Raw genomic sequence first — 21,166 nt, forward strand, 5'->3', positions numbered from 1 at the left:
ACATGATGGAGTTTGTAGTACTGATGGAGTTAAAGATGATGTATAAACCCTTAACCCTTAAACACCCAATAAATTGTTTTTGGGAAGTGCAAAAAAAAACACATTTAATTCTGTAGTCAAGGATTCAGTATTTTCACCCCATGCACCATTAATACTGCAGTGTACAGTACTAAAAGAACCTTTTAGAAAGCATGACTTGTAATTACGTTATTCCATCGATGTGTGGCATGTGAAATTTCAGACGAATAGTTAAATTGCACAGCACCAAAGATACCGGAAGTTATAATTGATTTCTTTGGGATTATAATGAATACGAAACAACAAATTGGTATGAAGTTTAATATAGTGAAGCGATCCTTTAATGCAGGAAAATGTGAGAGGAAAAAGCACTTTCTTTCTCACAGGAAATGGGAACATAGGACTAGAGGCAATTTTTTATGCCAGCACAGAATGTTATTTTTGACATTTGTAAGGTAAAATATTCTCGGTAAGACTGACAGCTAAAAAAGATCAAGGAGGCTGCAGCAAAAGCTAGGCTTCAAAAGCACTGGGGAAATCTACAATATCCATGCTCATGATGCAGGGAAGTGGTTAGCAGCCATCTTTCTCCATGGTTTTCCTTCAAGCAAGGTCATTATACTATTATTATTATTATTATTATTATTATTATTATTATTATTATTATTATTATTATTAAGGAACTGCAAAACAATCAGTTTTTGATTAATCAAATAATTTAGTCAGTTCCTCAGTGCTGTGTTCCTGTTTCACTGTGAACAGAATCAGTGACATTTTCTTTAGCGGAAGATAAAATTCATATTTAGTAATGATTCTCTTCTTGCTGTTGTACAAAGAATTCATTATGTTTTGATTTCAAACCAAATTGAATTTAATTAACCAAATGAAAAGGTTTGGTTATTTAGCAAAATGTCATTCTTTCTTCTGTTCAGGTAATTACCAAAAAAAAAAAAAACCCAGAATAGAGATATGCTTTACATGTCAGAATCACACTTGTACCTTAGCACTAACAAAAAAATTCTTAGCAATTTTTTTTTAACAATTATGTCCAGTAGGGATATAAAAAACAGTACTAATCACCTTTTCATGTCTCATCCAGGTTGTCTTTGCGATTATGAATCTAGACACACTGGGGATGTTTTTATGTTCATGCTTTTCTGTTACTGAATTGTGCTCGTTCTGATACGAGTTTTCTGATATTTTTCTTGTCCTTCTCCACTTCTGTGAAATGTCAGGTTTCTGTCTGAAGATACTATAGGTGATGTCTGTGTTCCTGTTTCCACTGAACTTTTGATCTGGGTTGTACTTTTCATGCCTTAAATCAGACTTAACATAGTTAACAACAAAGCTGACCTTTTTAAGAATTAATAACATAAAATAAATAATAACATTAATAAAACATGAAATGGAGCAAATAGGAATGAAAGAAATTGAAAATAAAAAATGATCTTTTAGAGAAGATAATTGCTGATCGACACCTGCAGCAAGATTAATGCTAAATTGTAGCCAGTTTTCGATCAGAAAACATAGTGGATATCACGAATTTTGGTTTTTCACATACACTGTAAAATGGAGATTCCACACAGATCACATGATTAACGCGATGAACAGCGTTAGTCGCTGCACAGTTCAGTGACATGTACACACTCGCACACACGTGCACCCTCACACAGGTGCCACTCACACACGCGCACCCTCACACATCCTGTGGGCTTAGGTCACACTCACTTCTGGTTTAAATCTGAATACAGATAAGAATCTATGAAGCACTAAACAGATACAGATGGCATTATGTTCTACCCTTATCAGAAACCATGAGGGGGATGCAAACTTTTACTTGCAAGTATACTTTCTTGAATGATCTTACTTTCCAAACACTAGTAATATGTCCTATTGTTAACAGAAGTACAGTGGAGTCATCTGTAAAGAGTGTTAGGGGTTCGATCCCAGCTAATAACAACCGACTGCTGAACTTGAACAAGGTGACTAATGCAAAGCTAAAGTGTTAGAAATTGCAATTACACATGGCAGCTTGTTGTTTCGATAGAGCTGCATAAAAACTTCAAGTGTTATGGAAAAGAAATGCAATCAGAAAGCTGAATTGGAATTGATCTTTAATGTAAACAGCATGGTGTAGGGCTCTAAAACACAACATTTGAAGGGATTAAAAAATAATTCATGAGGATAAAACAGTGAGATGATTTATATCATTCAGCTTAAATTAACAGTGATCAAAAATGTTCCAAAAAAAAAAAAATCTCTTAACTGACACAAATCAAACAGAATACTGACTACTTGGCAGCACAAATATCACTAAAGTTTACACCATGTTACAAAAACAGAAGCTCAATATATTGCTTTGGAATGTTACAGCAGTCTACCACAAGTCTGGTGGGTATAAATTAGAAGCAAGCGTTGGATTTTGTATTTGTATTTTCAGGTTACAGTCCCACAGGCTGGCTACACCACTGAGGGAAGGACAGACTCAGATCAGGGCTAATATGAGACAGGAGATAACAGTCTATCGTTTATGTAGCAGGGTGCGCTGATGGCGATGGACTCTGGCTCTTAGCTATTGTCACTTACACTGTATTTTCTGTGCTGTTAGCTGCCGCCTGTGTGAGTCAGATGTCTGCTGCAGGAAGTGCTAAAAGCCAAAGTCCCCAGGCTCTGCACACACTCAGCACCGGGGCACTCACCTCAAACAAGATGGATGGAAATAAAAACGTAAAGGACAAGAATTGTGACAGAGTGTTAGCCAGAGAAAAACCAGGTTCAAGGTGTGTGCGTGTGTGTGGTTACTACAAACTTAGCTGTAATTTTTATGAGGTGTTGGTTCTGAACCTGAGGATCCAACCATATGGGACGTGTTCATACACCCGAAAAAAGCAAGCTGGGAGTTTAATAAACTCACGGGGAATTTATGCAATAATAATAAAAAAAGAGAGAATTAAGCAAAAGGAAGAAATAAAAATTGATCCATTGTTTGTTTCCTAAAAGTTTTTTTCTTCCAGTCTGCATGTAAAAAAAATAACTTGGTCCAGTGGAGGGATTTAGTTGCAGTCATAGACAAAGTCATAATTACTGGGTTCTTTCGGGATAGGAGGCGGGGCCTCAGGGATCTGGATGTTCTCCAGGTCCAAGAGGCGGAGCTTCATCTCCATGTTCAGAAGTGTGTCTAAGTCAGAGCGAGTGAATTCACTGGTCATCTCCTTCCCCAAAAGAGCGTTGAGCCCATCTGTCCACACGCAGTACTGCAACACAAACACACATTAGAAATTAAGCCAAAATAAAAAGCAATAGTTACAAAATTACAATTCTTTTAGCAACTAGACATTTTGTGTGTTGTTTTTACTAATCTTTCTTGTAACAAGAATGGTGAAAAAAATCCCTTTAAGACTTTGACTGAGTATAAATAATCTCTAATAAAATCATGTCTACCAGTTGCCTTTATAATCATTTAAGTAGCTTTTGGAGTCACTTAGTCATAATCAGCCCCATATAGGCCACACTACACACCCGTGTTATTACTTTGCCAGATGTACTTTATGACTGTCTTTTTTTAGACAAGACTGCTGTGTGTTGTAGCCTGTCATTATGGAATTCTATTTTTGGCAGACAAATGATAAAAAAGGCATTCAATTGTCCATTTCTCTATTTAAAAACCATGAGGGATGCAAACTTTTGCACTTTATGTTTAGTGTGCACATGTGCAGGTTTGATCAATATAAGGACATAATCATATATAATAGAAACTGGTAAATGATTAGAATTGAATTTGAATTGTAATGAATTTATCTTTATATCTGCTATTATAAAACACTAAGCTTTACGCATCGACATTGTTATTGAATCCGTGAAGCTTTTAAAAAGAACAGGAGATAAAACAGTGATTTATTTTCACCCTGTGACACTGATTACCTCATGCCTGTCAGGCGCAATGAAGTTTAAATACTCATCAGACTCATAGAGGATAGAAAAGGCCAGCTCCAACAATTCCTAAGAATGAGAAGAAAAAAAATCAGAAAAAAAGAAAAAGAAAAGCATCAGTTGATGTTTCTGAGCCGTTTACACGTCTCCTCCTCATATACTACAGCAGATGGCTTATCCTGTCACAGTGCGAGTGTGCATGCCTCAACTTCTGCTGGGAACAAGTGAGCAGCAAGCACAGGGAGTGTTTCAGTGCTTTACTGTAGCGAGATTCTCCTAAGCTCCTGACAGATTGCACAAGACAAATGTTTTTCGGGATCGCTGTCAGGGAAACCTGCTATCACCAGGCAAATATTACAGAACACAAAACTGTTCTCATGTCAAACAATTTATGTCACAAATATTCAATGGGTTCAGCAGTTGCAGGATTTGAGACTGCATGAGATGGAATATGAATTGATTTTCTGTGTTTGCTGTTTCTCATAGAGTCTAGATGTTAAATGGCTTAAAAGTGTATGATCCGATATTAATGGTAGGAAAATGACTAAAATGGGTAGCAAACGTTAGCGGCTAAGAGGTTCCTGAAAATGAATGAATGAATGAATGAATGAATGACAACTCATGAAAATGAAAACATCAGTATTATCTTTCTGAAAGTAAATATAAATATTCTATTAACGTGTCTGCTCAGATTTTGGACAGTTTCAGTAACGCTTCTCACATTACACACAGCTTGCGTGTTGTACCACATTGCACCCCATATGTCATACATTTTATTTAAATAACAGCATTGTATGTTAAATGTTATTCCTTACAAATTCCCTAGGATGCAGTCTTACTGTGTATAAGACCTGCCACAGACTGGACTATTTTATTGCTCAGAATGAGCGATACTATCTGAGATGGGTTTGGGTTATGTTTTACTGAGAAGAGGCAGTAGTGCACCATGGTGCTCTTTGTGCCCCTCAGCCATTCATCCTGCTGCATTCTCAGTGATAAAAACCATAAACATAGTTGACAGTGTGGCACAATGCGGCTTTGTTTTTCATGCTAAATTTGTCTTTTATGAGTCAGCATGCAGGACTGGGGGGTGGGGGGTTTGAGGAGCCTGAGGCAGCTAAATTCACCTGAGTACACAGAGTTCTCTCCATTTTAAAGCAAAATAACACCGTTTGCGAGGTCTAATATTAGAAAGCAAGGCGGATTTGGAGTCTCAGGGTCTACAGTAACCAGTTTGTCCTGGTCAGAGTCGTGGTGGATCTGAAGTCCATCCTCGAGAGACTCTAGCCATGAGATGAGACTATTATCATGCACACATATGTCTATACAATGATACACACCCAGTTAACTGTAATACAGTTAAGCCAGTCTAGCAATCTGGGAGAGAACCAAAGCTCTGGGGTCAAACCAAGGACCCTGAAGCTGCGAGTTGTTGATACCCCAACAAATGTTTGTTAAGAGCAAAGTCATAAATGTTGCACAGTAACCACAACCACTAAACAACCCAGTGACCAAGTCTCCTTCAGCACACACGTACACACACACACGTACACACGTACACACACACACACGTACACACACACACACGTACACACACACACACACACACACCTTGTTCTGCTTCAGGGCTCCCTTCTCCTTCATATGTGGGCAGTCCTTACCGGTGACAACAGCTTTAATATCGGCCACGGGCACTATCGAGAAGGAAGAGGAGCAGTGAGCTATGGATCCAGTCTGCTCCAGGAGCAATCTTCAGCTGTACTTACATTTGTCCTGTAGAGAATCATGAGGCACCTCTCCCTGAGGACTCTCCTCCAGATCCCCATAGTGGAGTACTTTATGATTGGGTGACAATCGACAATACCAGAACTTATCTGAGAGAGAGAGAGAAAGAGAGAGAGAGAGATCATTTTAATGAATCATAGACAAACAGCTGCCCTTAATGTGTAGTTTTTAATCCCCCAACTTAAAAGCAATAGAAAATTTGTAAAAATAAATAGGATCGTTTTTCTGACAAATTAGAAAAACAGCTGTTATAAAAATATGGTTTCTAAAGTTCATTAACACTGAACAAATGAGCTCAATTTTTAGGTTTAAATAGTGTTTGTAATTGTAAATGATTATAATTTCAGACATACTTTTTATAATTCTATGATATTTACAAAGAAATAAACAATTATTGACACTGAAATTGTGACTGTGTAGTCAGCATTACTGAGGCAGATGGGTTTCCCACGATATCATCACAAATGTTTTACCATAAAAGTACCATATTACCATAGTTATCTAGCTCATTAAAAAATTTAATTAACAATAAAAAACATTAGGTTTAAGCTATAGTACATGTCCATGTACACACAAGACTTCAGGAGGTGCTATTGGCCTGCTGACTGACTAAACTTGCATGAAGGCGCTCCAACCCCTGGCTGGCACTTCCTGCACCGGACAGAAGGCTGGCACAAATTGTCAGTGCTGCTTACACATAGGCTGACGGCTGGCACTTGTTCTGGTGCCTCTTTCCAAAGCCTAATTGCTGAGAATAGCATCCTGGCAATGTGGCAAAGAGTGGAGAGTCTGGGATTTGCCGTGCTGTGCAGAATTGTGCACAGTGGCACTTTGCAGCCCGCTCAGGCTCTCACATGGCATGAGACGAGGACAGGATTGAATACAAACAGACTGCTCATTACTCTCTTTCTCTAACATTGCCTGCCTAACAAACATACCCACCCGACTTAAGCTTATCTATAGACACAAACTGAGTGGCTGTGCGGAGCCAGACGGCAGAACTGTCAACCATCTGTGCGTGCATACAAGATGTCAGAAGAAATCAAGTGTGCTGATCATTTTCGAGGTGTAAACAAATAAAACAAGGCTTTACAGCTGAGGCTTCCTATGTAGGGACCCTGGCTGCAATTTAAGAGATTTCTTTGCTAACTGAGAGAGAACAGAAAGACAAAGTGAGAGCGAGCAAAGTCATTTACATTTAAGAGCAGCTTGATGAATATTTGATGGGCAGATGAGGTTCGAGTGGAGCTCTTCAAGTAAAAATGTTGGCAGAGGGATTTTAAGGACAAAAAATGAACAGGAGAAGTCAGAATGAGAAAAGGAGACTTCTGTATGCATAGACGGGTGGAGAGACATTTTGTGCACAGCGCAAAGTCTTAAAATTCAATTTAATTTGTATGGTGCTTTTACCCATATCACAATCATAAAGGAGCTTTATAGAAAATTTATATGCTAACTGGGATCGCTAATGAGGCAGCAGTGGCATGGAAAAGCTTAAGAGTAACCAGACATTTAGGTATAATAGCACTCCTATGCAAGTAAAAGCAATTTTTGTATATGATCTTCTATTCAACATCCATTACACACAAAGACATGAGGAAAGAACAGACAGTGAAAATAAAGTAATGTGTGGGTGCACATGCCATGAAATTACTCTGATCAAGTCAACAAGGAAACACAAACAGTTCCAATCAAATTTACAGAAACAAAGTCTGAAATCCAGTGCTAATGTTCCAGATTTTAAAAGTGAGACCTAGTCAGACAGGGCAAGTATAATATAATATAGGGATCTGGGGCAAAGTAATTATCATAAGGATCTCTCTCATCATTTCATTATGTCCAAATTGGTCTGATAAATAAAATTCACAGAGGAAATGTCTGGAATGACAGAAAAGATTATGCCATCTTTTATCTACTAAAAGTACCTGTAAAAATAGTCAATTTCTCTGTGAATAAAAACTTCACATGACTAATGAAAGATCCTTTGTAGTTGCCGCCTCTAGAGGCAATAGATTTTCTTTTAGAATAAACTGGTAACTACACAGAGCTGTTTAGATACATGGAAAAGCATTTCAGAAAGATTTTTATAAATGGATTTATGAAAGGTTTAGGTCAAAACATGTAAGATGATATATTGGAGGTTTTGGAGGTCTTAAATAAAGTATTATAATAACATCTGATGTTTATACTTCTTATATGAACATGTAGAAAATTTATTATGGGCCCCATTCCAATGCAGTTACTTTTAATTTATAGAGAACATATTAAAATTCCCTTAAACAAATTGTTTATTAAATTCAACAACTTCATCCAAGTGTCATGAATATAACTGTAATAAATTTTACAGCACCTTTGCTTTCCTAGCTCAGACTCCATGCACATTATAGAAATGTAGTGTAATTGATTTCAGCCTGAGCAGACACGAGTCTGTATACAGGCAGTTATTATATGAAAAATTCAGAAGATACAAAATGTACGAAAACAATAACTAAATAGTGCAAAAACCTCCACCTTCATTTATACAGAAAAATCTTATCCTTTGTAAATCGATCACATTCATTACAGATTACACAAAATTTCTGATATCTGAATAAGTCCAGCAACTTGAACAGAAATGTAAGACTTTTATGGTTTATTGTGTAAGACACATGGCATTATTTACACTAACATCACCTGAGGAGGTAAAAAATCCTGAGGATTATCCTAAGATTTATCTGAATTTGCAGGGAGGAATGATCCTTCTCCGCCACATAACAGTGAGCAAATGTAGCTGTTCTATTTAAAAGTGGATGAAGTAAAATATGGCTTTCTTCTAAAATCTCATTCCAATCAGAGTGAAGGTCAGAGTAAAGATCAGAATTAATTAAAAGGGCTAAAGCTGACAGACAACATGTAGGAAAGTGTGAAATGGAGAACAAGAGGACAGAAACAAGGTGTCTACTCTCACAGTGATCTATTCATGTAGTGTGAAAAGTGTTAAATTATCCAGGCCTACCGATAAAGCCACCCTCTGTCTGAGCAGACAGCCCCGATCGTGTGCAAGCCTACAGTATGTGAAAGCCAGTATTAACTGCTCTCCTCTCAACACTGTAAAAGCTACAACACTTCTAATAAAACAGGAGCTAGCTGTTATCGTTTATTCTCTTTTTGCTTACTCTGACATCTGCAACAATTCACCTCTGCACTAACAGCAACCGTTTATTGACAACAGAGCCAGTTTTTTAGGTTTATCGGTCTTCTTAAGAAATTATTTCCAGCAACTTCCAGAACTTTTTCCAAGACAAATACACGACAACCCTCACTCAAAGGTGGTCATCTTAAAATGAGTCACGCCTCTCAACCCAGACATCGTTAAAATAAATCATTTTCATCAATTTAAACGGATGATTAAGCTTAAATTAATTACAATTGTTCCTGCACAAAGAATATATAACTAAACAAACAAACAAACATACAAACATACATACGAATCATAAGGATTTTACAACACTGATCATGAAAAGCCTACAGATATTGGGTCAGAATCCCACTGTACACCTTTCGTGTCCTGAGCGAAGGTTAGGTGAGAGGACCTTGTTAAGTTAAGAAGAATATTTCAGCCTCCTCTGTAATTGGCCAGTGGATTTCCCGTTAACTCTATAATCAGTCGGAGGCTTGGTGGTCAGCTAGACCTCCTTTAGAAGCAGAAGAATTAAATTAAGCTATTCCATTGTGTTAAATTGAGTTAACCAATTCCTGCATTACTGCAATCAATTCCTGTACTTCTGGTCAATGGCAGGGAAAGACTCATGTGGAAAATTACCACCTGATAATATGTACATGTAGCGCATACATCAAAGCACGTGCGCAAGTGTGTGTTAGAGCTTTACCCTGCCTCCTGCGGCTGCTGATCTTCCTGAAGCAGGTGCCTTCACACAAGCGGTTAAGACGCTGCTGTTTGATCAACTCCATGATTTCAGGCTGGATCTTCTCCCTCAGCTCCCTGTAAAGAGCGAACACACACACACACACACATGCGCATTCAACAAACAGTAGTGTATATCAAAAAAGGCAACAGACAGCCAAATGTTGCCATCTGCTTTTCTAAAAGAAATCTTTCAATATGCAGATCTAAAGGTGAGAGCTGCATAAAGCACACTCATTCATTCTCTTCATGTTCCCCTGAAGGAGGTGTGCATTCTGCCTGGCATGCATAAAGCAGCTATTAAACTAAATTATGCATGGCTTGGAGAGGAGAGTGGTAGTGTGTTTGCACTGAAGAATAGAAGAAGCTCGCTGACTCTCCAGTAGCATCACTCTTTTATCTGCTTTCAAATTGTAAAAGACCTGTCAAATTGAGGACCTGTCGAAATTAGTTGTTTCATAAGTCAAAAGGAAAATTTGATGACAAAAGTGTTTCTGTTAGCAAGGTTGAGACAGTCTGCTGAAATATGCTGCTGTGAAATGAAACTGATCTATAGTTAGGGAATGATTAACACAAGCTTGAGCTATAGACTACACCTACAAGGTGGAGCAAAAACATAAAGGCACCAGCAAGTGTATAGAATTTAAAAAGGCTAACGGTAAAAAAAAAAAAAAAAAAGTTGCTCAAATAGAACTGAAAAGTTTTAAAGAGCACAATTTATAGAGCAAAAAAATGTAAAGAGCAGAACTGTAAGAGTTTAAATGGTGCGTGAAGTCCTGACGGCATGTTCTCTGAAACCGAACACTGCAGCACAAATGATGTGCCGTCAGCTACAAAAAATCTTTAATTGAGCGTCCTCTTAGTCTAATGAGATCTACACTGCCCCACAACACAATGTGCCATTTGTGTGGAAATGTCCTTTTAATGTGTGCTTGCAAGCTATGATGTACCAGACAAGACCAAATAAAACAAAATTTCTAATTTAAAAAAATAAAAAATAGATACATACTTCTTTGTTCATTTTTATATTTCATATGAATCTGCAATTTCCTCCATATATGTGAGAGTAGACCATGTAAATGTGTGCACGTATGCGTGTGTGACTCACAGAATGGGCCGAGACTGGAAGTCCTCCTGGTTCATTCTCTCTGACTGTCTGATCTTGAGGATTTCAGTGTAGCTCAGGTTTTGCAGGCGGGTCTTAAATTGATCCAGAGAGTTAGGCTTGTTCGTCAGAGCACGAGTGATCTGTTCCCTCACCACCTGCATCACCTATAACACACACACACACACACACGCGCACGCACAGATTAATCCCAGACATTGTCTCAGATAGACACTTTGTGCTTTTCAGTGATTAATGATTAATTAGACATTCCTAGTGCAGTGATTAAGTAGAAGTGGTGATCACCACAACCATTAAGATAAATAGACTACAACATCAGAGGCTATGTCTGTATTCATTTCAAGTAAAGATAAATTGAGTAGCGACTGGTGCTACAATTTCTTTCCTGACAACGTCAACACGAGTTCGAACAGAATAATCACTCCAATGATTGTAGAGCCACCTCGTCTCAATATGAAATAAAATCAAATGAAATGCTTTGAATGCATAAAAGTGAAGTGCAAGCTAGTTCTGTTTACTCTTGTTAATATCGCTTACACAATTCTCTAAAGAACAACAGAAAAAGATTAGCAACTATTATTACTGTTATTATAGTCCTTTAATATTAGTGCTACTATTATCACATACAATACTGGCCTATCTATCACAGCAATCACAGCACTGACTCAGCATACATAATGTCTGGCCTTTACTTTCAGACTGTTACTGGTACATTTTGATCAATTATAGTGCAGAGCAAAGAGAGACTGGACCAGGAACACAGTGTCCCGACTCGCTGAACAGCTGCTCTGGATTCGAGTCCAGCTGCTGTTTCCACGTACTGAAGCTTAAACAGCACTGGGATTAGATGAGTTTTTAATTAGTGATAAAACGAGCGTAGTGTAAGAGTTTCCTCTCAAAGCACTGCCCTGATCTGTCACTGTGCTTTGAAAGAGGCTGAGTAACAGTTAAATGGAGATAATCCTCCAACAGTACACTTTAAGATTGATGAAAGTTTCTCAAATGCCGTTTTAAAGGGTTAAAGGAATACAGTGCTGTTCAACATATTAGCATTCTACCCCATCTGCAGAGTATGTGTTATTACTACACACACAAATCTGCATTTTAACATTTGTATATGTCCATATACTGTTCCCTTTATGTCCATACTCATGCACATCACTGCACCACACTACATGTTTGATTACACTAGATTGTCTTTCACGGATTATAATATTTCTGATTTTAATTTTATATTCACTAATATTGGCTTTTTTTTAAGAGAGCCGTACAAAGCATTTCACTACATATGTACACTGTAATGAAAGTCTAAGGGCACTTGCTGAGACATCAATAAATATTGTATTGGAGAAACAATTTCATAAAATAAGTGAATTTCCCCACTGTGGGATCAATAAAGTTTATCTTATCTTATAAGACATTAGAAAATTCTTCATAAAAGCTATAATTATTTCTTTAGAGGACTGGAACCTTTTTAAGGAGAGGGATTTTGTATTTGTGTGTATGGATATATAGAAATTAACCAAAATGGATTTTGATAATGACTTGCAACCGGTGTTCGAAAGAAATGAATTAGAAAAAAACACAAGAATAGTTTTAGTAAATTTTTCTTCACAGTAATGGAAAAGGTGTCAATTATTGTCCATAGTACTAACACATATCTACCACTACGGTGGATGAGGACTGGTTAATAAAAAAAAGTGTATTTCTTTAAATTTGTTTTCTTCAAAGCCTGTAAAAAAAAAACATTGGATCTAGCAGTAGGTTTCCTTAGAAATGGAAGTGTGATTTCCTGTGGAGAGACAGAGAGGTGGAGGAGGACAGGGCTGTTATTGGTGAAAGGGTGGGTGGTGGTATTTATGTATTAAAAAAAAACTATTTTTCTTTTTGCTTCTTTCTTTATTTATCGGGTGAGTACTAACAATTTTTGCTTCGCTAAGACTACTGCAGTGTTCATCTACTGACCGCCCTTTTCTGCTCTTTCTCGACTACGTCCAGTATTGATATGAAGGAAACACGTTCAACCACAGTGCCTCAACTCCCAGATAATGCAGAGCAACATGAAGGGGGAGGAGAGGATGCATCGTCACTTGTGCAAAGAAAATGTGCTGCTAGAGACAAACACTTTAATTCATTTCCTTTAATGGTTTCCTTAATTCATGAAATCATTTCTTGATATTTTTACAGTCCACTTGTTCCAACATAACGGCGTCACTGAATGTGTTCAGTATCACAATGCCATTCCCAAATCTTAAACAAACACTATCACTTTCTAAGAGACACAGATTTATATTTTTATATTTATACATCTATGACACATTTGTGATATTGAAAGACTACCAACAAAAACTTAAACGGAAACTCAAACCAAGGAATTATATCATGCTATTAAAAGCTTCAATATAAAGAAGTCAAGCACAAAACAAACTGCCAGATAAATGTTCAGTCTTATAAGAGAAACAAAAATGATTTAAATGGCAAAATAAATCTGCATTTTTATGGATAAAGGTTACTTCACTCATGAAAATAGACACTCTGGGCTTTAAGCATTTGAAGATTTTTATTTCTATTCCTTTTTTCGCCTATCCTTCTAGATTTGAATGTTATTATTGTACTGTGCCAGCTGAATACTGTGTTTTTCTATATAAAGAAAAGAAACTTTTGTTTGGTTTGCTGTCTGTTTTATAAATGTACTAGTCATATTGTGTATAATTGTTTATTTTAGCTAAATACTGTCACAATACTCTACACACAGAAACCCAACAGTGTCCAGATTAATCTAATAGCAGACTTGTAGCAACCAAATAATTAATTTGTTTATGCCTATTGAAAATGTATTGCATGAAACGATCATCCCACCTGGCTAATTACACTTGTTAGCAACCTAGGCTACTGGTTTACACAATACATATCCAGACATTAACAGCCTTCTACAATCATACAGCTCTTACCACAGACATTAGTGCAACGTGTTCATGTAACTAGCTAGTTTAGCTAATATTTCTAAATAAAGATGTACCAATACAGGTTCATTACATAGCAATATAGTTCAAGAATACAATTTGCAATAGTATATTCTGCAATGCTATTTTTATTCATTTGAAACTGCAGACACCATTATATTCACTATGTGCGATTAAAAACTTAGTGAGTCATGCTCCTACACAAACCCAGACGAAAAAAAAAAATATATATATGTGGAATTCATGGTACATAAAACACAAAAAAGCCAAGATTATTTTAAAGGCTGGTGGGCTTTAAGGATGCTTTTAGTCCATTTTTTTTATCCACAGATGCTTTTAAATGTCAAGCCTGACAAACATTTATAGCTTCAAGTTATTTTTCATTTTAAGCTTTATTCATATTTATGAATACAACTGAAAAAAAAAAACCTACTCTCAGAAACCCTGTTAGCTCATGATTGCTAACTGGGTAATGTTAGTAAGTTTTACTTGGGTTACTTAGTAGTGAAGATTATGAGTACTACAAGTTAGATCTCAGTAACACAGCCAGGTAAACCCATGTAAGCTAGCTTGATTAGGTTAACAGATAACACACAGCACCATGTATTGTAAAAATTATAAACATCTATAAACAGAACTTATCAGTAATTTTCAGGTCTTTCTTCCTATTTAAAGACTTTCATATATGTAATCAAAGGCATGTACACATTCCCATATATTGCCTTAAAGTCACATTTCCACAGGCACTGTTGCATGTATATAGGCAGACCTTTTGCTTTTTCTAGCTTCTGTAATCCAGTCAGATTTTCCCTGACAGCAGAATGCTCATTTGTTGGTAATCAAGGCTTGTGAGATTCATCACTCCTGTCTCTATTTTTATTTACAGCTTTGCCTGGTTATCCATCATATTTACAGCCAAGGGTCTCCTGCCTTTGGTGAGAAACAAAACAATTTTCCCATACAAAATAAATTCTCTCTATGCAATATAGTCAAAGCCTAAATCGAATGATGATTTACTATTTATTACCACAACAAGGGAATGATTACAATGACTGCTGTGCACTTGATTGAAACTGAAATCTGCACATCTAGTCATCAACAGTGCTTCAGCTTGCTTGCTTTCTACTGGACCGTGACATTGACCTCAGCCTAACATTCAATCCAGTCGAGTCAAACATTCACAGGGTACATGTCTATAAACACACAAAAGAATCAATCCAGTCAGTGGTGTGACACGTTTGCCAAGCGAGCTGGCAATACATGAATCATGAATGCATCCTATTTTTCCTTTCCTTTTCATTCAGAAAAGTATTCACCTGGTGCAAATCTGAGAATACTGTAGGACAACCGGGGGGAAACGGGAACATTATCCATTTTACTATTGACATGGTAATTGCATTATTATTATCCTAGATTCGATTGTGCTGCTTAATAACACTCCACATCAAAGCACGATGCACTATTGTGAGGCACAATCAGACGTGATTATTTGTGTGTGTGTGTGTGTGTGTGTGTGTGGGGGGGGGGTGTTGGTGAGGTGGTGGGAGACTATCAAGCGTGAACTACTTTAAGAAAAGCTCTTAATGATTGATCAGATGCAGGGAACTGCCACATTTGACAGGTCCTTACCGTTGAAACACTCCTGAACAAAAACAATGTGGTGGTATGATGCTCTCAGAAGTTGATAATTTTTCTATAACAGCATGTTCCCTAGAGGAATAGAACAGTCTTTATTCCTTTTATAATACAGCACATCACCAATTAAATTATTTTTATTAATTACAGGATGTGTCACATTTATTGACAGAATGTTTGCTAAGCAAGCTAGCCCATGTTATTATTAAAAGCTATAAAGAGTTGTTCCCTCACCGGCCTCTGTTTTCTTGTTACCAAGACCCCAGAAAGACTTTCTCATTGTTAAACTCCTAATGTCTTGGCTACTTCCATAAAAGCTTCACAAAATCTGTGCTTATACATTTTTCAGCACCAACACCATCATTAGCTGTTACTATATAAACAATAATTTATATTTGTGTGCTCATTAAACTCTAAAGTCTACTACTCTCAGAGTTGCTGTTATTAAAACAAAACAAAACAAACAAACAAGTAAAAACAAAAAACAAACAAACAAACAAAAAAAACACCCAACCTAGAAACAGTGGGATTCAAGAATTCAACAGAACCTGTATAATTTATGTGGATTTGAAACACTTGAGCATGTATGTTCTAAAAGTCTCCATAGGTGGGTTGAAAAGCCTGCTGTGTGTGCACTGTGTAGTGGCAGGCTATTAGTAGTGAGGGGAGCAGGTGAAGCAGAAAACACATTTGCCTGCTCAGCAGGCTTCCCTGCACATCTATGACCTCCAAAACTCTTACTACAACTTCACAAACTAACAGCAAAAAGTGCACATTTGGCTACATAGTACAATAAATAGGGTAACCATGCTTTACATTATGTGCTAGGATGATTTATGAAGACCATGGAAGGACTGGGAGCTAGGGCTCTATCATGCACAGCTCCCCTGCTCTTAACTGATACCCAAGGTATGATGGTCTTTTACTATATTGTTTTTTTCTTTCTCCAGATCACTGTTTTTTGTAAAAATTACTACTACCACCAACGTGCATTGGGGAAGAATGTGAAATCCTACAGACTTCCCATTGAGCCAGATTATTAATAGGGACGATGTGATACAGCTACTGTGTCTGGTCAAGATACTCTCTTTGGAACTCTCTCTCTCACTCTCTGGCTGTGTGTCTCTCTCTGGCTGTGTATATCTCTCTCTCTCTGGCTGTGTGTGTGTATCTCTCTCTCTCCGGCTGTGTGTGTGTATCTCTCTCTCTCTGGCTGTGTGTGTGTGTATCTCTCTCTCTGGCTGTGTGTGTGTCTCTCTCTCTCTCTGGCTGTGTGTGTGTCTCTCTCTCTCTCTCTGGCTGTGTGTGTGTGTATCTCTCTCTCTGGCTGTGTGTGTGTGTATCTCTCTCTCTGGCTGTGTGTGTGTCTCTCTCTCTGGCTGTGTGTGTGTCTCTCTCTCTCTGGCTGTGTGTGTCTCTCTCTCTCTGGCTGTGTGTGTGTCTCTCTCTCTCTGGCTGTGTGTGTGTCTCTCTCTCTCTGGCTGTGTGTGTGTCTCTCTCTCTGGCTGTGTGTGTGTGTGTCTCTCTCTCTCTCTCTCTCTCTCTGGCTGTGTCTCTCTCTCGCTCTCTCTCTCTCTCTCACACACACACCTTTAACTGCAAAGGAATGTTCAAATCTGGAATTATTTTTTTTAATTTTTGTTAAGTAGTCAAAAGTTTAATATAATAGGATGGTCATTATTTCACAATACACTGCAATATTAGGAAGGCCGTTCAGTAGTACCAAAACCCCCAATTCCCCAGGTGACCGAGCACCTTTATATTTGATACATGGGTATGAAATATTGCATTTGTCGCATACAAAAGCATGCACACATTACAGATGAAGGAAGTAAAAAAAAAGCATGATTGTTTTTCTTTTTTGCATTGCCGTGGTTGTTTTGTTCTGACAACCCTGCTTATGAATTTATCTAGGCTTTTTAGGAAAAGCTGCTGAGGGTTTAGTAATGCAAATTGATCCAGCATTGTCACACACAAATATGGATTTATGCAATGGCACCTGAAAGCCTCAGCACTGAACTTTAAAATGCATTTCTGTCCCAGAGATGAGTAATTCAACATCACTTATGCTCATATAGCCAAAGAAAAAAAGCCGAGGCCACACATGCCTTTTGAATAAATATAGAAGCTTTATATCTATGGCCAAGGCTGTTTCATTGGCTTGAGGTCTGTTATGATGCTGGAGCTACAGCACTGATCGTGTCACACACACACACACACACACACACACACACACACACACACACACACACACACACACACACACACACACACACACACACACACACACACACACACACACACACGGATGGAAATGCAACTTCACAAACCTCATCACAGTGAAGAAAACACAAGTGTATAAATAGCCTAGCGAGGAGGGTAGTAAATAAAAAGAAAGGAAGGAAGAAAGGAAGGTATGAAGGGAGGAAGCAAGGACAGAGACAAAATTAAAAAAAACAAGAGATTTAGAAAGGAAAGAAAGGGAATAAAAAGAAGGAATGGAGGGAAGAAATGGAAAAAATTAAGGAAAGGAAGGGAAGAAATAAAAGAAAGGAAGGGAACAAAATACAGTAAGGAAAGGAAGGTACTGTAGGAAGGAAGGGAGGAAAGGAAGGAGGGAAAGGAAGGGAGGAGAAAAAGGAGGGAAAAAGAAAAATGTAAAATGAAAGCCATTTAGAAATGCAGAAATTGTGCAAAACCTGCTTTCTCAGGCCTGCAGTATGACTACAGACATAGAATTTCATGATTGCACTAATTTCTGTCTTTGATAAACTCTGCATCACAATCAATCACATTCAGAAGGTGACAGACAAAATCCGCTGCAAGAAATCATGTACCAAATCCATGTGCTGACAACCAGTCTTTAGAAATGCTGTTCGGTTTTTCTTTTCAGATTATACACAGAAGCCAATTGTCTGAACACTGAAACAGACTGAATGTGCAGCTCAGCCAAAACATCGAGTAAATACAAAAGAGGATTAAAATCTATATCAAGAGCTATTTCTAAGCTGAAACTACACCAAAGAAAAATATCAACAATAACAATAGTGTTATCATCTTAAAACCTGAAAATACTAATGTATAATAGATGCAGGTTACAACAACTCTTACTCTTAAAATAAAAAGCAGATAGATGAATTCCCTGTGAGTGGAATGTTTGCGAATAGGAGGCACACAGGCACAAGTAATGAGTTCATTCATAATGTCAGCATGGTAAGGGTGAGAGGGTACGGATCAGAGAGACGCTCTAGATTGAGGGATATTTAATCACAAGCTGAAATCTGCCTCTAACCCGATTACTCTGGCAACCTTTTACAAAGCCTGCAGCCGACCTGTACAAGAGCCACAGCCTCAGCCTGTCCCATCTGTCCATGTCCAGGAGATGATACGTACATGCTTCCGACCCTGAGCCCTCTTATTCCCATTATTCTCTTTCAGTCTTGTTCTCCAGCAGTCACGTCTAATAGCCGTGAGTCAACCGTGAGTGCTGTATCTGTAATCGGCTTGAGTGAGCGTTATACTCACATGTCGGCGTCACCTCCATATTTGGGAGCCGGTTCCACGCTGGCACAGCTCGCAAGCAGTCGAACAGAGAAGCAAGCACTTTGGATGATCTCTGATGTGCCTGTTGGATGGCACTGGGTGGGCGTGCTGCTGATGGAACCTCTGAGTTAGCTGGAGACATGCGCATGCAGAAACCTGTTCGTTCCTCTCCAAAGCATCAGCTCTCTAAAGAGCGAGAGCATCACCCAGCAGCTTCGTTTATGTCTGTCCCAGCCTTTCAACCCAATTGGACAGACGTGGCATGGATTGGACCAATGGCTGTCCAGGCGAGGAGTCACATGGCTTTCCCAGTGGGAGGGGGAATAAAAGCAAAGCTGCTAGCTTAAACAGTGCTGCTACATCACTACTATGCTCTGATGCACCCAGGCGGCAGATTCCACTCAGGTGCCGTAGATGCTTACGTCACTGAAAGGAGGGAGGAGGAAAAAGGGAACTGTACGTGAGCAAACACTCTGTCTCCTGTGTCTACTGCCCCAGCTCCTTTTCACACACAATAGGCATTCCATCTCATCCTAGAGGAGCTGGAGTAAGAGTAATTAGAATACGGTTGCTATGGAAACAGGCAGAATGTTGCCCGTCAGATTTTTGCCCCAGGAGCATCAGTCTGGCTTCTCTTTCTTCAGCAACACACACACACACACACACACACACACACACACACACACACACACACACACACACACACACACACACACACACACACACACACACACACACACTTTACTCAATGTGACAGGCAAACCCATGGAGCGAGAGAGATAGTCTGGGGGAGGGGTAACAGAAGGTGTATGGTGTGCATATAAATACAAGATGTGCATGCATGTAAGGGTTCATCAGATTGGGCGTGTGCAGCCATCCATAAACACATCTCATGATCATCATTTTAAGGTACGTCTGACCAGCCAGTCAGTTCTCGACACAAAATGGAGGTCATGCAATAACAATCTGAAATGGACAGTATTACATTTAATAATGTAAACGCATTTTAGTTCATTTTATTTCAGGGTTAAATTATGAGGCTTTATTGTCAAACAATTGCAATGAATGGTTTGTTCACTCTGTGATAATTATAAATGATTAATTAGTAAAGATTAAACTATTAGCATCTTTTTTACACAATGAGCATATGTGATGTTTATGTGATGACCTGACCCATCAATTAAGTGAACACTACACAATAAACCCAGGACTGCCCCACAGCATACCACCATCACACCTTAAAGCTTCTGGATAAAAAAGCTTGCAATGAGTCAGCTGGGTCATGACAAAGTACTGGATAAGTATCAAGTACACTATATGGCCAAATGGACACCTGACCAACACAACCAAATGTGTCTTTTAAACATCCCTTTCTGAAATGGTCATTAATATAGTGTTAGTCTGCCTTTGCAATAATAATAATAATAATAATAATAATAATAATAATAATAATAATAATAATAATAATATAATAATAATAATAATATCATCCTCTACTCTGCTGTGAGGGCTTTCCACTAGATTTTGAAACATGGCTTTGAAGATATGTCCAGCAGTCCATATAGGCATTACGCTCAAGTGTCCATATACCTTTGGCCATATAGTGTATTTGCCAATGCAAAAAATAAAAGGTGGGATTGATGCATCCCTTTCTTTTTGCGTCATTTTTCCTTCTCATCAGTTAACAAAAGCAATTTTAGTGAGAAAACATCCCAGGTGACCTCAATGCAATTATCATCAGCTGCACTCTAGAATAAAACAGGAGACATAGGGGGAGAAATACAGCCCAAACTCTAGTCTAACCACAACCCCACATCTGCACTCATAAATAAATTGTGCAGTGGGACAGCATCACGTTTGACCTGGCATCATTCTCCCACATCATCCTCAGAAGAAATGACACCGAAAGCAAGTTTAATTACAGAGCAATCGTGAAAGGGGAGTCATTAATAAAACATTTCTTGACACACTGAGATATGGCTCATCTTTGTATTCAACACATGAGTGATGAAGCTGTGTGGTTATGACTGTGCACCCTTTTCATGCAGCAATGCCAACCTCAAACAGTCCGGTGTATTTTGTATATCTCTGCTCAAGTTCATAATGATATGTTGGAGTTTCATTTTGATTAAAGGGAAAAACCCATTGGATGTCACTGTGGCTGAAATGTGGCTAAAATATAATTTCCTTTTCTGTCTTGAATATACTTTGGCACCTCATATTTAAATAAGCCATAAATATATTTTCCTGAAACTATGCAGA

At 38.1% G+C, this 21,166-nt stretch overlaps 1 protein-coding gene across 6 annotated transcripts in view; it reads right to left on the reverse strand.

Moving 5' to 3' along the window:
- Nucleotides 1-2,115: 2,115 nt before the first annotated feature.
- The window catches only part of elmo1 (engulfment and cell motility 1 (ced-12 homolog, C. elegans)), a 74,696-nt gene continuing 55,645 nt past the window's right edge, over nt 2,116-21,166 (reverse strand). For 5 of the 6 annotated variants that reach the window (XM_027175618.2, XM_027175621.2, XM_047807965.1 and 2 more), the window contains 6 exons: nt 10,746-10,909; nt 9,603-9,715; nt 5,715-5,822; nt 5,560-5,642; nt 3,940-4,017; nt 2,116-3,272 (listed from right to left, as the gene is read on the reverse strand). In XM_027175618.2, coding sequence (XP_027031419.1) covers nt 3,072-3,272; nt 3,940-4,017; nt 5,560-5,642; nt 5,715-5,822; nt 9,603-9,715; nt 10,746-10,909 — 747 coding nt within the window. In that variant the 3' untranslated portion in view covers nt 2,116-3,071. Of the gene's footprint in view, nt 3,273-3,939; nt 4,018-5,559; nt 5,643-5,714; nt 5,823-9,602; nt 9,716-10,745; nt 10,910-18,886; nt 19,093-21,166 lie in introns of those variants that run through there. The other variant, XM_027175626.2, reaches the window with a different exon arrangement.

This window comes from Tachysurus fulvidraco, chromosome 24, assembly GCF_022655615.1.
Source record: "Tachysurus fulvidraco isolate hzauxx_2018 chromosome 24, HZAU_PFXX_2.0, whole genome shotgun sequence".
In the NCBI taxonomy this organism is placed as follows: Eukaryota; Metazoa; Chordata; class Actinopteri; order Siluriformes; family Bagridae; genus Tachysurus; species Tachysurus fulvidraco.